General features: G+C 34.7%; 1 protein-coding gene across 1 annotated transcript; it reads right to left on the bottom strand.

Annotated features, from left to right (window-relative positions):
* Nucleotides 1–8,683: 8,683 nt before the first annotated feature.
* LOC140957864 (NADH dehydrogenase [ubiquinone] flavoprotein 2, mitochondrial-like) lies at nucleotides 8,684–13,855 on the bottom strand. Its single transcript, XM_073415267.1, has 10 exons — nucleotides 13,631–13,855; nucleotides 13,504–13,536; nucleotides 13,341–13,406; nucleotides 12,556–12,672; nucleotides 10,204–10,281; nucleotides 9,998–10,103; nucleotides 9,840–9,886; nucleotides 9,264–9,341; nucleotides 9,080–9,145; nucleotides 8,684–9,006 (listed from the first exon to the last, which is right to left on the bottom strand). Exons 1-10 carry the CDS (start codon nucleotides 13,694–13,696, stop codon nucleotides 8,899–8,901), a joined length of 765 nt encoding a protein of 254 aa, XP_073271368.1. The 5' UTR covers nucleotides 13,697–13,855; the 3' UTR covers nucleotides 8,684–8,898.
* Between the last annotated feature and the right edge of the window lie 888 nt (nucleotides 13,856–14,743).

Raw genomic sequence — 14,743 nt, 5'->3', positions numbered from 1 at the left:
TTTGAACAATCAGTTGGCACTTTCAATTTGCTTCTTGAAAGCTTCAGTTTTGGCCTGGTTAACTGATCAGTTTGAAGCCTGATCAGTTTCAGCTTCCTGCGCACTTCGATAAATCATTAGAAATAAAATAACAAGTTTTGTTAACATCAAAATCATGATTGTGAACATGAATGTTCCAACATTATGCTTTCAGTCAGATCTTGGTCGAAAATCTTTCCCGAATTCTAGCTCTTTCTGATTCGGGTATTCTGAGCATATGCTTTCTGATTATCTTCCCAATGAGCCATGTTACAGAATATCCGGTGAGTTTCTTTGCTCTCCGATAGCTTGCTATTCCACAAAGATTTCTTTTCTTTCAAATAGTTCTTCTGCAAAACTTGTTGTTTTTCCTCTCATAGTATTTAACTGAAAAGATTCATTTACAACATTTTGATAAAACTTAAATAAAAACTTGACTTTGTCCATCTCGATTAGACAGACCCATAGACCCCACGTTCTTCTGGTAGAGATGTCATATTCAGTTAATGAAGCAACAAAGAGTGTTTCTTTGGTTGAAGGATCTTTGACAAATTTTTGAATATTTGTATCTGGTCTTTGTTGCTTGATAAAATGAAACACTTCATGTAAGACTTTTCTTGCTAGTTTGGTGCTGTACTGAAAAAGTATAGCCCCACAATATATCATCTGGATAAATAGTCATTGTTTGTTCATGCCTCGTGTACTATTTTCTGAATCCACTTAGATAATCCTGAAATTTATGGGATGTTGGGTGATGTAGTATAAACTGAGGCAATAACCCTGAATTTATATCATGTCTCGACCTCCTTTGGATAGAAATTTGGTTTCATCCATATTCTGGGATATTTTCCTACTACATCAATCCGGATTGTGGCTGAATTAATTTCTATTCTTGTTTTCAATCTCTCACAGTTTTGTTGATATAACTGACATGGAAAAACTGCAATTCGTTAGTACCAAACTTATATTTACCTTTGTCTATATGAGGTATAAGGTTGATCTCTCTCTCTTCAATCCTTTGAATGGAGTGTTGACTTGAAAACTCAATATATGGATCTGGAGTTTCAATTTTATTTTGGCCGACTCATCTGGAGATGATGCCGACTAAACACTTGTCATAGGGGTACTTGAATCTCTTGTTACAAGTATAGAGTCATATGCTCTAAAACTCTCCAGTTGCTTCTCAATGCCTTGGAGGATAGGTCTTTGCATTACAAATCATAGTTGTGTATAAGACTGAAACATCCTGTAATTCGATCAGACACAATTCTCTTATCAGCTTTTTGTTGTCTACCCGCAACTTCTGCACTTAGAACAAGTTTGTTAAACTCGTTTTGAAGCATTTCAAGTTGTTCCTTCAAATGCCATTGCATTTTTTGTGATGACATCGCTATCACCGCTGTCCATTTTTTGTTAAGAAACCAGCAAGAATATTTTCATGAGTGATAAGATCGGTCAATGCAGATGGAGTGTTTAGAAGGAGGTTGAATAAACACTTTGGCCTTTTGCAATTTTTGATATGAATCAGTTCTTTAATTGAACTAATCCTGAAATATTTTTTGTAGATATAAATCAGTCAAGTAATGATAGTTCGGAATTAGACTAAAATAAAGATTGAATACTAATGGTTGAGGTATTGTAAAAACCGAATATATAACAAAATAGAACACACGATTTTTATGGATATTTGGAGTCTTCAAATGCTCATATGTGACCCTTCTATCCCAAGTATATATTTTTCACTAAAAGACTTTGATGTATTACAACAGATTGTAATAAATCATATTGTAATAATCCACTTCAGTTCAACTTATATACTGCCAAGCTGAAACTCTTAGTTTTTTTCTACACCTTACAATATATAATTGAATCGCTCTAAATAGTAGCCTGAATGCTACGAGTAAATATAATGAAATAAGAGCTATAGTGTGCGACTTGTAAACTGAAAAATACTTGAGAGTGTATCGCAATTGATTAATGATTGTTGCAAGTTTGTTAAGTGTTTTTCACGAACCTTCTTCAACTGAATCGTTTAGTTATATATAGTCTTTGATTCCAACGGTCACATTGAATGCATTTAATGACTATTATTCATTGAATCGTTGTTTAGTCCAAGCAAATGACTTTATCTGATAGTAGTACGAAGTATCAGACTCTTATGCTCTGTTCCATCTGTTCTGTTTTGATACTATCAGTTTGTCAACTGATACTACAACTGATGACGCGTCTAACTGATCAGGAGTCAACTGGTTGACTGATCAGTTCAGCTGGACAACATCAGTTCTAAGTGATGTCATTTCAGTTTTGAATACTTCAATTGATAAAAGTTTTTCCAGTTCAGTTATGCAAAGTCTTGTTCTAATTAAGAAAATTTTTACTTGTGTGTTTTCAACATTTTAAATAACTTTTTTTGCTAGTAAAAATAGTAGCCATTTTTCAAAAGCCACCTTTTCATTGATATGTCATCGTATGGTGTGAGCTTTGTTAAAACCGCTGCTCACAAATGATCACTGACATCTATATATAATAGCAAATCATCTTCATCTTGAAGAATAACCATTTTTGCAAGTTTTTTACAAATTGTCTTTATTTGGCTGAGCCTTTTTTGTGTTATTCTGTCCATATAAATTTCATCTTTTTTCAATAATTGACTAAACACTTTTCTGTGTTTTGCTAGGTTCTTAATAAACATATCAACATAATTAACAACTCCTAAAAAGCTTTGATATTGTTTCTTTTCTTTTAGTACATTTGGAAAGTTTTGCATCTTTTTTACAATATGTTCTTGCAAAATTATTCCCAACTCATTTATTTCTATTCCGAATAATTCAATATTTCTTGTAACAATGATTGTTTTCTTTTCATATAAAATCAATCCTTCTTTATTAGAAACTTAGAGAAAATATATAAGTGTTTGATATGTTCTTCCATATTATTGATTACAGAAACTGTAATAACCCACTCCAGTTTAGACTTAGACACTGCCAAACTAAAACTCTTAGTTCTCTTTACAAATATATCAGTATACAGCTGATGTTCTTTTCTTAGCACAACTGATCTAAAATATTGAATATAACAAAGTGATGTACTAGAGTTTTAGCTCGAAAGATAGCCTGAAAGCTATGGAATATATCTGTTAAGTGTGAGCTTTTTCGTAACTGATCTTGTGTGCTTTGATTTCAAAATAATCATAATTATAGTGCGTGCAAAGTCTCTCTTTTTTGTCTTAGTTGAACTCCTCGGCTTTAAATGCAAAGTCTCTCTTTTTTGTCTTCCAACGGTAACATTGAATGCATTAAATGACTTATATCCGTTGATTTGTCTTTTCTGAATTTGTTAACATTCTTTTGAAAATAGTACATTGTGGCATTCTGATCTGCGGTGATCCCACTATTTGCTTTGTACAAATTGTCGGGTGATAGCTATGCTTCAACTAATGACGTGTCCAACTGAATATAAGTTGACGTAATATTCGATCAGTTGAGCTGACTGTATAACCGATCAGTTCCAACTGATAGTTCAGTTATCTTCACAGATTCAGTTAGCTTCGATCAGTTTGATTGCCTTCGATTATTTAACTCGTTAATTATCAGTTCGAGCAATTTCAGTTCGGATGGTTTCAGTTTGAATAAGTTCAGTTGAACCGATCATTTCTACAATCTTCAATCGCTTAATTTGTCAAACTCTGAAATTCTATTCCAACACTAACATCATCAACCGTCTCAACTTCTCAGCAGCATTCCCACCAATCACAGGGACAAAGTAACAGCCCCTCTCAAATTTGTGGACATACTCTGCCACAGTCGACACTCATTTCTTGAGAGTCAGGAACTCTCAAGTCAAACCAGATGATCTGCTGTGAAATATTTCTAGTAGAATACCTTCTTGAAATCCTCCTAGGAGAGAGTGGCTGGGTCCACAGTCACCTTAGCACCCTCCCACCAGATCCTCTTGTCATCCCTTAGCATATAAATAGCACATCGTACCCTGTCCAGATCAACCAACTGTAAGTACTTGAAAATTACCTCCAATAATTTGACCACCCACTCCTCATCCTCGAGTGGATCAGAGGTACCAAAAAATTTCTTGGGGTGTTGGCGCATGAAACGCTCCTGTATGTCCTCCTGGGCCTCACCCCTTCCTGACGACTGACCCCCCTGGCTTGTCCAGTCTAGCCCACTAGTTGCCGCAAAAGTTGGGTCATCCTTGCCAAGACTTGTTCCTCGGTATTTTGGCCATTTCCGTTCGGACAGCTTCCCACGGCATTTAAATTAGGGGGTCTCTCCTACCTCGTCCTCTCCCAGCCATTATCTGTTAACATACAGTCCAAATTCCACTCCATGATCGACATGCATGAAGACGTAAATAATTTAAAATAACATAACTTAACTTACAATAACTTCAAATAGATCATTTAATCATTTTATTTAAAAATTATAAACTTAAACTTACAAACTTTGTGGCGAAACTGAACGAGTTCTGCGACGGACTGGAGGTGAGCACTTTTCCTTCAGGACCATTCTCTGATACCAACTGTAACACCTCAGATTCGACGACTGTCCCAATGTACAAAGACAAGTCTTTTCTGCGTGCTTATGTCCTCACTCACACGCACCCTAGGAAATTTCTCAGGGGAGTCACCCATCCCATAATTTCCCTAAGTCAAGTACACTTAAATTTAGAGTTTTTATATGATGAGCTCCCAAAAAAAAGATACACGTTCATGATATGAGTAGCACACATCAAATATTTTAAGCTCTCCTCAAGTGCACAGTCTCATACCTGAACAGTTTTTGGAATCCCTCTCATTCTTGTGCGAGATCGGTTCATTTATATTCCCTTCACCCAGAAGCCTGCCAGGAGCCGCTTATTGTCCATGCAACCTCATGGAACCGACGATTACCCCCTGCCCTCTTCAGCCTCGGGTCTCACATGCCCATCATCTTCAACTTGGTTCGTCCCCGAACCACACCGTACTAAGAGAGGTCGGTTCTGATAGCAATTGTAACACCCTGGGTTCGACGAACCCATTGTACAAAGATGAGTCTTTCTAGCGTGCTTATGTTCTCACTCACACGCACCTTAGGAAAATTCACAGGTTGACGGTCACTCAACCCAGAATTACCCCAAGTCAAGCACGTTTAACTTTGAAATTTTTATGCGATGATCTCCCGAAAAAAAAGTGCACAATGGAGAGACTCGTCTTGGTACAGTGGGGACTGTCGTCGAATCAAGGCATTACAACAACGGGAGAATATGAGCCAATAAACGGTACGATAACAACATGAATAATGCTCAAATAACAACGCACATGGAAGCTATTCATGCAGCTAAAACTCCATGTCAGGTAAGCGAGGTATGTCGTGCTATGTTCAATAAACACCAACGACTCAACCTCCATACAACTAATAACGACACAACAGGAAGGCACAATAATGAACGACGTATGATGTCAATATTTCACATGCATATTACACATAAAATGCATCAAAAAATATCATCATATTTTTTTTTATCTTAGGGAGAACTAGGCTCGAAAGCCACTCGCTGATTCCGAAATAACCACGTGCGTCAGGAATACAATATAACAGAACAACAGTTAACAAGAATGATATGGCTCAACGTGTATGTCATGAATACGAGTAATTTATATACATATAAATCAACGAGACATTTTTATTCCCTGAACTAAATGTTATAATATGTCAAATAAATAAACATATAAATCAACGAGACATTTTTATTCACATAATTTATATAATTCACGTAAATTATGTAAACCACTTAAATACGAGTAAGCATAATTTATAGTTTACCAAAGTATGTTATTGAAATATAACATACCTATAACTTCCATGAATATAAAAATGATCAACTTTAACTTCCAAATTTATCACTTCGGCCTAAAAATTAAATAATATAACAAGTCGAGTAAATTTCTAATTCATCAACAATAATTTTAATAATTCAACTATTATTTCAAAAATCCTTATAGTTGAGTAATATTTCCAAAAACCCAAACTCGACACATTATTATCTAAAATCTTCAAATTTCCACTTACGAAATTTTTCTAACCAAATAATAGTATTTAAAGTCTAAGAATTTCTGTATAGTCAACTTTTCGTCAAAATTTTATATTTCACCTTTTCAGCTTGTACTTAGGCTAGGTTTTAAGGTCATAACACATCACTTATCCAAAATATACTTACAATAAATGGTTGGAATCCTACTCAATTTATCACATTTCATCTGAATATCAAAATGAGATTCAATAATTTCGATAGGCTAATACTCACAAAACAACAGCTCTATGCAGTAAATCCCGAAACAGAATCCAGATTCGTCACTTGGTAGCATAATATTCATATCTCACTCATTATTGACTCAAATAAATATCTGTCAATTTAAAATCAAAGAAAACTTGAATATTTTGTGTAATTGAAATCATATTCCAAATCGCAATCTTTTGTACCCAGAATTTACTAGAACACATGAAAACAAACCAATTAGCGGATATAAATTTGTAACAGATCAGTTCCAGGAAAACGCACATAACTATGTAGATTCTTAATGGAATTTCTCATTTCATTTCGAATATAAGACACAGCTCTAAAAATTTCATTTGAATCAGATATCTAGAATCTTAGTGCACATAGGTCGTATTCTTGAAATACAGTATGTTTTCTTCTCACCTCAATCACATGATACAATTTTGGCAAATTCTAGTAGAAAATTCATATCAAATCCATAACTTTTTGAAATTCCATTATTCCATCGACCAATGAAAGCCAACACAAAGCACTACAAGTTCTATTTGAACAAAACTACCAATTCCCACGGTACAATCAATCGGACAAATTTAACAACAAATCTCAACTTTGAAACAAAAATCGAATTCCTTGAATAAATTTGAAACCTTAGGCTCAGAGATCACCTTCAATCAACTCCTATAAACTGAAATGATGTCAAGATCGAAATCGAAAAGCCTCAAAGAACAAAAAATGGCGAGAAAGAAGAAGCCGGAAAAAGAAAGGCAACAGTAGCAACAACATGGCTTAGATCGAGCTCAACCAAGAGATTCAGACCATGAACAGGGTCGTAAGTACTTGAGCTACCTATTGTTGTGGTTGCAACACAGTTTCCCGAGGGCGAGAGAGGCGGCAATGGTAACTCGGGTTTGTATTTATTTTGTTCTCCTGTGAATTTAAACTTCGGACGTATTTTATATCGTTTAAATTCTCTGATATTCAAAAATACATATTTTTTACACACTTCTTGAATTTATTTGACATAAATAAATATTTTAATTAATCAACTTAATAATTATTCTAATTATGTCAAACTACCACATAATTTATTATTGGGCCTTACTTTTCATGTATCACATGATTCACATCTTAATATTTTCGGATTTGAACCATATTTTAAGAGCTTGTACAATGGGCGAGGTAGTCCTGACGATGAATTGAAATAGGCGAGGAAATCGAGCGAAGATTGCTCCTCACACGATGTTGTAGGTGGGCCTCTTGCACGTTTTCTTCGCATGGTGAAGTGCTCACCTGCATTTTTTTATAAAATAAATAATTTTTTTAAATGATAAAATCCAACTGCCAGATTAATATGTCCATTTTAAATATTTAAAATAGTTAATAAAAATTAATAAAAAAAATTAGAAGAAAATAAAAGAGTGGCTGGGAGATTTGCTTGTTGTATATGAATTAACTAAAAAAATCACAATTTCTTCCACTTTCATCCTAAAAACAATACAATTTCTTTCAAAAAATTAATAAAAATCAGACGCAATTTGTTTCTCATAGCATACAAGAGTTCATCATCATCATAATCATCATCAACACCGACATCATTGGACGATGAAATATCCTATCTCATGATTGATAATTTCTCTTCACGACAATCTATCAATTCTTGGAACACATCGCTCGTTTGCATCAAGTTGGAGTTACATCTCACATGTGAGATCAAATTGATTTAGATTATATAATGAAAACTTGTATCATTTTTCCTAAAATGATCGTGGAGGACTAAAGGAAGGATATCCTCGAAGATCATGATTTCCCAGCCCAAGATGATAGATATGTGCCACCAGATATTCATTCAAGAGATCTTACCGTAGAGTTCAATGCTTTTCTGGAGCAACGTGTCCATATTCGGAACCAAGATTTGCATCCCAGACTTCAAAAGGATTTGATCAAATATATTTGGAGTTTTCATAAAGATAAATAACTAATTATGTGTGTTGTTTTAATTATGTGTGCTATTTTATTTTATTAGATGTGATTTTTAAAAAAATTATGTGTAGTTTTATTTTTTTTCAATTATTTGCAATTTTATTTTATTTGTAAATACCCATTTATTTAATGGAATAAAAAATTAATATTTCAATATAAAAAATTAATTAATTCAACATCATCTCTTAAAAACATCATCTTATTTTCGCAAAACCAAAAGATGAAGTCGTTAATATTGATATATATCACCATCATCCTCACACTATTGAACATTCTCTAAGCTAAGCATACTAACACCAACTATCACACATATTTCGCTGAATAAGAATTTTGTGATACATTACCTACTACACAAATATATGTTGTATGTATATCAATTTCATTTTTATTTACATCATTTGCTTGCAACATAAAGAAAACTAAAAACTAATTATAAAATATGCATCTGTGTATCGGGAAATGTTACATAAAATGAAACATCAAAGTTAATCCATTACAGAGTCATACATCAAAAAATGGAAGGTTTAAATACAAATTCATTTCAGCAGCCAAACTTATAGCCTGTGCTGCTCTCAAATCCAACAAATTTGCATCATTATTATGAACAAATATTGCAAAAAACCAACTTGTTCAGCATGCATCAAGATCCCGGCATGGAGGAGCCTTAGGCTCGCCTAGCAATGTAATGTTCCCACCATCTGGTCCAGAATTGATGCGATTTGGATTTTGCGTGCCACGCTGAACAATTTAAATATTTAAAATTTAATTCGATAAATTTAGAAATTATGTCTCTTCAACTTATTTGTCTTACCGGTGGCTTTTCCCCTCTTCTCAAAGCCTCGACCAGCTCAACAACTCGCTTAGGAGTAACATCTTCCTGTGAGTAAAAGACACACCGGCATAATATCATATGCGGTTCAAATAATTATGTGCCATCATCACATGAAAATGAGAGACAATTGCGCAATAACATTTGAATATACAAATAAGCTTACATAATAATTGTATGCATATCCCTCAGATCCATTAGAGTAATCAGCAACTGTGATCATCGGAGCATTTACACAACATCCCTAGGGAGAGCAATGATATATCCCAGATCACATCGCAATCAAAATACATAAACAAACTTTCAACCGTTTTTTGGTAATTTAGACAACAAAAGTTCAAAATAAAGATGCAGGTATTTGTGAAAATTCATGTTCTACGTAGTTCACTCAAAACGTTAGGGGTAATCCAGGCACTTGCCTCAAGGAAAAAAATATAAATTTTGGACTACCCCTTCATCTTATGTTGTTAAGTCCAAATTAATGTATACAACTACACGCTATTTCTTTCGAGTATGTGGAGACAAATGGAAGTATATATAACCAATACCAAGAAATACAACCTATACCAAGAGTTATTTTGATTCAAGAACAATCATCTCAGGTACTTTAACAAGGGAAAAAATTTGTCATACCAAAACAGGTCTTTTGGGAAAACAGACCAAGAAGTCAAAATTGAAGTCCATAGACACATTACATAAAAGGTGGTTATTCCAGATATAAAATATCATCCGAATAACTCACCATGCATTCCATTTCTCCAACAGAAAATAGGCCATCCTTGGTTACTTCTGAAAAGATTAATTAATGATTCCAAATATGAATCAGACAAGGTTTTGACAAGATCAAAATCACCACATCAAACAAAACAATATTACTGCATATGTCATTCAGAACATTACCATTGCGCTTTACTCCAAGATGTTTCAATAATGCTTCTTCAATTTCCCTAGAACCACGTATCATGCAAGGTGTTGTCCCACATACCAAAAGATGGTATTTGCCAACCTTAGTTCACCAAAAGTAATTTAACCAATTAATTATTAAGTGAGTTTCATATTTAACACTGAAAAATCCTAATTCACAAAATTAATGCAGAATATCTCACCTTTGTTCGGTTGAACATCGAATAGAAGGTTGCAACCTCAAATACGCGAATTGGGGCAACTTCAACAATTTTTGCAACCTTTAAGCAATGCAGAAAAACCATCAGACTATAGAACAATGACAATTATCGCATCTACACCTTTTGCTTAATATGCAACTAACTAATTTTCCCAATATGTACCAGTAACCATTTGTATACGGAAGGATTGAACATGAACACATGCTCCACAAGATATATGTACAATAATCACATTTCATGTCCTAGATGTCCAGTGGTTCAATACATGATACTATGTAAGAGCCCAATAATCATTTTAGGCCCAACCCATTTCACTTTATTAATTAACCCAACCCATTTGATATAAGAGATAGCAGATCGCTTAATCCAGAACAGAAAGAAAAGCTTCTCCCATCTCTACAAACCGACGCCCCTTTCTTCCTGTTTCTCCAATCTTGCGCAGCACTGCCAGTGGTCAGAGAAGTAGCGCAGCAGCCCAGAAACTTTTTTCTCCAGTCTATTAGCCTCTTTCCTGCCATGAATCGGAAGGTGATGAGCTCGATCGGCTTGTTTTCCAGCAACTGTGCGTGTGAATTTTGATTCGGTTTTAGGTAAGGTTTTGGCTTCGATTCTTAGTTATTCTTGGTGGATTAGTTTATATAAGTGAAGCATAAAGTTTTTCCCTGTTATCCAGCTTTTTTCTGACCGTAAACAGTATTTCCGGCAACTTTTCCGGCGAGCCACCTTTGCGAGATCACTGTTGTGCATTTAAGCCTCGATTCTTGAGGTATTAAGCTTGAAATTTCAGATTTTTGAATGGGTTTATAGTCTGCCGAGAATTCGATTTTTAACCGCTCCGATTTAAATTGTTTTAGTCGGTTGGAATGCAGTATATTGAAGGATATAGCGAATTTATATTGTAGGTTATATCAGTGGACGAGTTCATCAGAAAGTCCTTAAGAATTACTATGGTATTGTAAGTTGCAGTTGAGGTACGCTCAAACCTATATTATTATGACGCATATATTGGCGTGTAAGAATATTCAGTGGATGTTGTTTGCTATTATGTGCATTGAATGTTTATTCTGATTATTCATGCATTAATTGTATTGGCATAACATATTGAGCCTTGACTCATTTGACGGCGATTTATGTTGATTTTGTTGAGATATATACTGAGTCATCAGAGGGACAAGTGGGTTAGGATTAGCTATATTTCTAGATGACAAGCTAGGGACGAGCGACTTAGCTACTCGCATTCCCGAATCCCGACGCTACGTGCACGGACGAGCGGCGATTTGATGCTGCATTTCTGGCACGGGTGGCCACTGTTACTGTTGATGATGCTATTCTTTGGACTCCGTTTGGTATCCGTTATTCCATTGTTATCATTCATGCATCGCATATCATTGCATTTACTTGGTATAATTACATGTCTTTTATATACGTCGTAATTTTATTGGTTTGTCGTACTGGGATCCGACCTCTGTTTTCTTTTTATGTTGTGGTTGCTTTTGATGCAATAACAGGTCATTCCAAGGGATTTGACGTGTCTGGTGGAGCGTCAGCGAGTGGTACCCATTCGTAGAGTTGGTTTGTGTCAGAGTTCCCAGAAATCTATATATTATACTGGTTTGATACATTTGCCAGAGAGATTCCCTGTGTAGATGTATTGTGATGTTTTTATGTTGTTTTGGATTGTTTTTGTTATGTTGTGTCTAGTCTTGGCCAGTGCGGCTGTAGGATATTGACTTGTTTGATTATGAACTCGATGTTTTCGAGCTTATATTGTTGTTGTTGTGTTTTGAAATTTTTGGGATGTTCTACTTACGGGGAGGTCATGCCGAAATTTCTTTAAGCTCAAATGAATATTTTAACTCATTTTCGCTGTTTACACTAATTAATTCTTGTTGCTTGGTAATTAAATATTAATTAAAAGCACGGGGCCTCACATACTAGTTCAGCAGCCCTACTTCATTCCAAGGGAAATCATCAAAAGCATTGAGTCCTTGAAGCACCTTATATTTAGATATTCACTTATGCGCACATAAAAGCTAAAGTAAAGTAGATGACTTCATTGCCCTTCTAGAAATTAGATACGTCCCTTCAATAATAACAAGGGAATTCTTCAACAGTTCAAGTAAAAGGAACATTCATCACTGCAAATCATGTTAATGACATGCTACTGAAATTGAATTGCACGAGAATCAAGTTAAGTTGGTTATTTATCTCATAATTTCTAGTTCAGCAAGATGAGAGGCATTAATCTTATTCATGATTTACGTAGATGGTCATTTTCAATCCCATCATCCTCTTCAAATCAGATGAATCAAAATTGCAATGATGCCAACATACATGATTCATGGCTGAAACTGGGAGCCAGCCTCCATGTTGCTGTTGTGCAAGATCCAGTAAAGGAATGACAGCAGATCGCTTATAGTTGGAAGGATAGTGAGATAAAATCTCGTTAACCTGTAAAAAACCAAAGACAATAGTAGGTCAACAGTGAATAGCCTGATCTTAGCTATTGAGAGAACTTTCACACGATTATGGATATCAGCGCGCAAAGCTTTCATGACTAAAAACTAAAGCTCCACTGCATAACAAGGATATAGACATAAAAAACAATTAAGAATGTAACATTTATGATCTTAAGTAGATTCTACAAACAAATTCCCCAAGGCAGATTAGTGAATCTACAAATTAATGACTGGTGAAGTATCCGTAAGAGATCAAAAACAAATATTATCAATTCATGTGCATCGACTTCAGCAAACATACCAGACAGTTGTTATTCTTAGCTGTCATTCAGTCCTTGGATTCCTATGACCATAGATATTAACATAAAGACCACTGGGCGACACCAAATTCCTTTCGAACGAGCCAATTTACATGCTATTTACCGAAGAACCAAAACTAAGATAACCTCACTCCTTCAAACAGATACCAAATCATCAGCCAAATCTATCGTAGTAAAATTTCCAAATACAAAAAATTGACACCAATGCGACAAGTTAAGTTGCAAACTGAATAAAGAAGTGGAATATCAGATCTAGATAGGCCAATATCCAAGTAGTGTAACCAAAATCACACACAAAATCGAGTGTGTTAAATAATCACAAATAATGAATATCACTAGCCTTTTCTTTGTTTGCATCGCTGAATTCCCATGAAATGCCTGGATTATTGTCTGGGCTATCAATATGCTGCATTCCTCGGAAATATATTTTATTTGGATCAAATGCTGACATAATAATATACAGTCGAAAATTTTAACTCTAAGGAAAACAATAATCAACTTACATAGTTCAGGGCAGTCGAAAACGATCGCGATGGCTGCATAAACATCGTTCATAAGCCCGAAATGACAAAACAAAACCAAAAATGAAATTTCGAATTAGATTATAGGTGCGAGAAATACAAAGGAAACCTGGGGGAATTGACGGAAGGCCTGACGGATCTCAGGAATGCGTCGAGAGGCGAGGCGGCTCAACATCTTCCGAATGAACTCGAGGATACTGAGCTATAAAGCTCCGACACCGAGAACAGAGATTTGGGGGCAGAATCCAGATAGTAGAGAAGATCGAGGTCCACGATGTTCAGTCGTAAACGTGAGTTTGTAGTACCTACACCAATAGACACAGAACCAGGTTGAACTGGCCCATTCCATAAATTGGGCTTAAAGTTAACAGACCAAGACACTCATGTTAACAAACATAAATAGGGTTGAGAAAAAATACCAAATTTTCTGTATATCAATATTACCGTTACGAAAAAATATCGAATTTATCGAATTTTCGGTACACCAAAGATTTCGGTACGGTACGGTAAAAATACCGAATTTTTAGGTACGGTAACGGTATGCAATTTGAAAATTTCGGTATATACCAAAATACCGAAAAAATATATAAAAATTTTAAAAAATATAATATTTTAAAACAATAAATTTATAAAAATTTTAAAATGTAAGGTTTTTTTCGGTATAAAACGGTATATGCCGATGTCGTACCGAAATCTCGGTATATCGTACAATTTCGGTATAATCGGTATGCTAGTTATATGTACCGAAATTTTCGGTATATCGAAAATTTCGGTACGGTATCGATATGAATTTTCTTATACCGTAATTTTTGGTATGGTATATGGTATAAGATTTTCGGTATAGTATGTTATGGTATACCACCCCTAAGCATAAACATGCCCAAGTATTTAGATTTTCTTATGCTAAAATGTTATTGGAGCAAGAAATATACTATATGAGGATAAAATAACTTATAACTTGAATATGCACTTAATATTTTATATGATTATTAGACGGAAATAATCATATTACCCGTCTATCAATATTCTCTGAAGACAAACAATCTATCTATGAGTTTATAATAAAGTTGTTAGCAAAAAAAAAGATTTGTTAGTTACTCATTTCAGCTAGTGTCCAATGAATTCGAATTGGCCAATATTATATTTTAGAATAATTTCGGCTACCCAGTACATCTGTGAGTACCGAATATATTTATTGTCGTTGGGGACTAACACCAATAAA

Source organism: Primulina huaijiensis, chromosome 14 (assembly GCF_012295235.1).
Source record: "Primulina huaijiensis isolate GDHJ02 chromosome 14, ASM1229523v2, whole genome shotgun sequence".
Classification (NCBI taxonomy): Eukaryota; Viridiplantae; Streptophyta; class Magnoliopsida; order Lamiales; family Gesneriaceae; genus Primulina; species Primulina huaijiensis.
Note: the sequence above shows the minus strand (reverse complement) of the source record. Positions and strands in the feature narration are given on the sequence as shown.

Bases quoted from the DNA above. Each gene is read 5' to 3' on its own strand.
- LOC140957864 (XM_073415267.1), bottom strand. From the start codon at position 13,696: ATGTTGAGCCGCCTCGCCTCTCGACGCATTCCTGAGATCCGTCAGGCC. The intron at 13,407-13,503 runs GTAAGTTGATTA...CGAGGAATGCAG, and splicing joins TTTCGACTGCCCTGAACTAT to CATATTGATAGCCCAGACAA. The intron at 10,282-12,555 runs GTATGTTGGCAT...CATTGCTTAAAG, and splicing joins CAGTTTCAGCCATGAATCAT to GTTGCAAAAATTGTTGAAGT.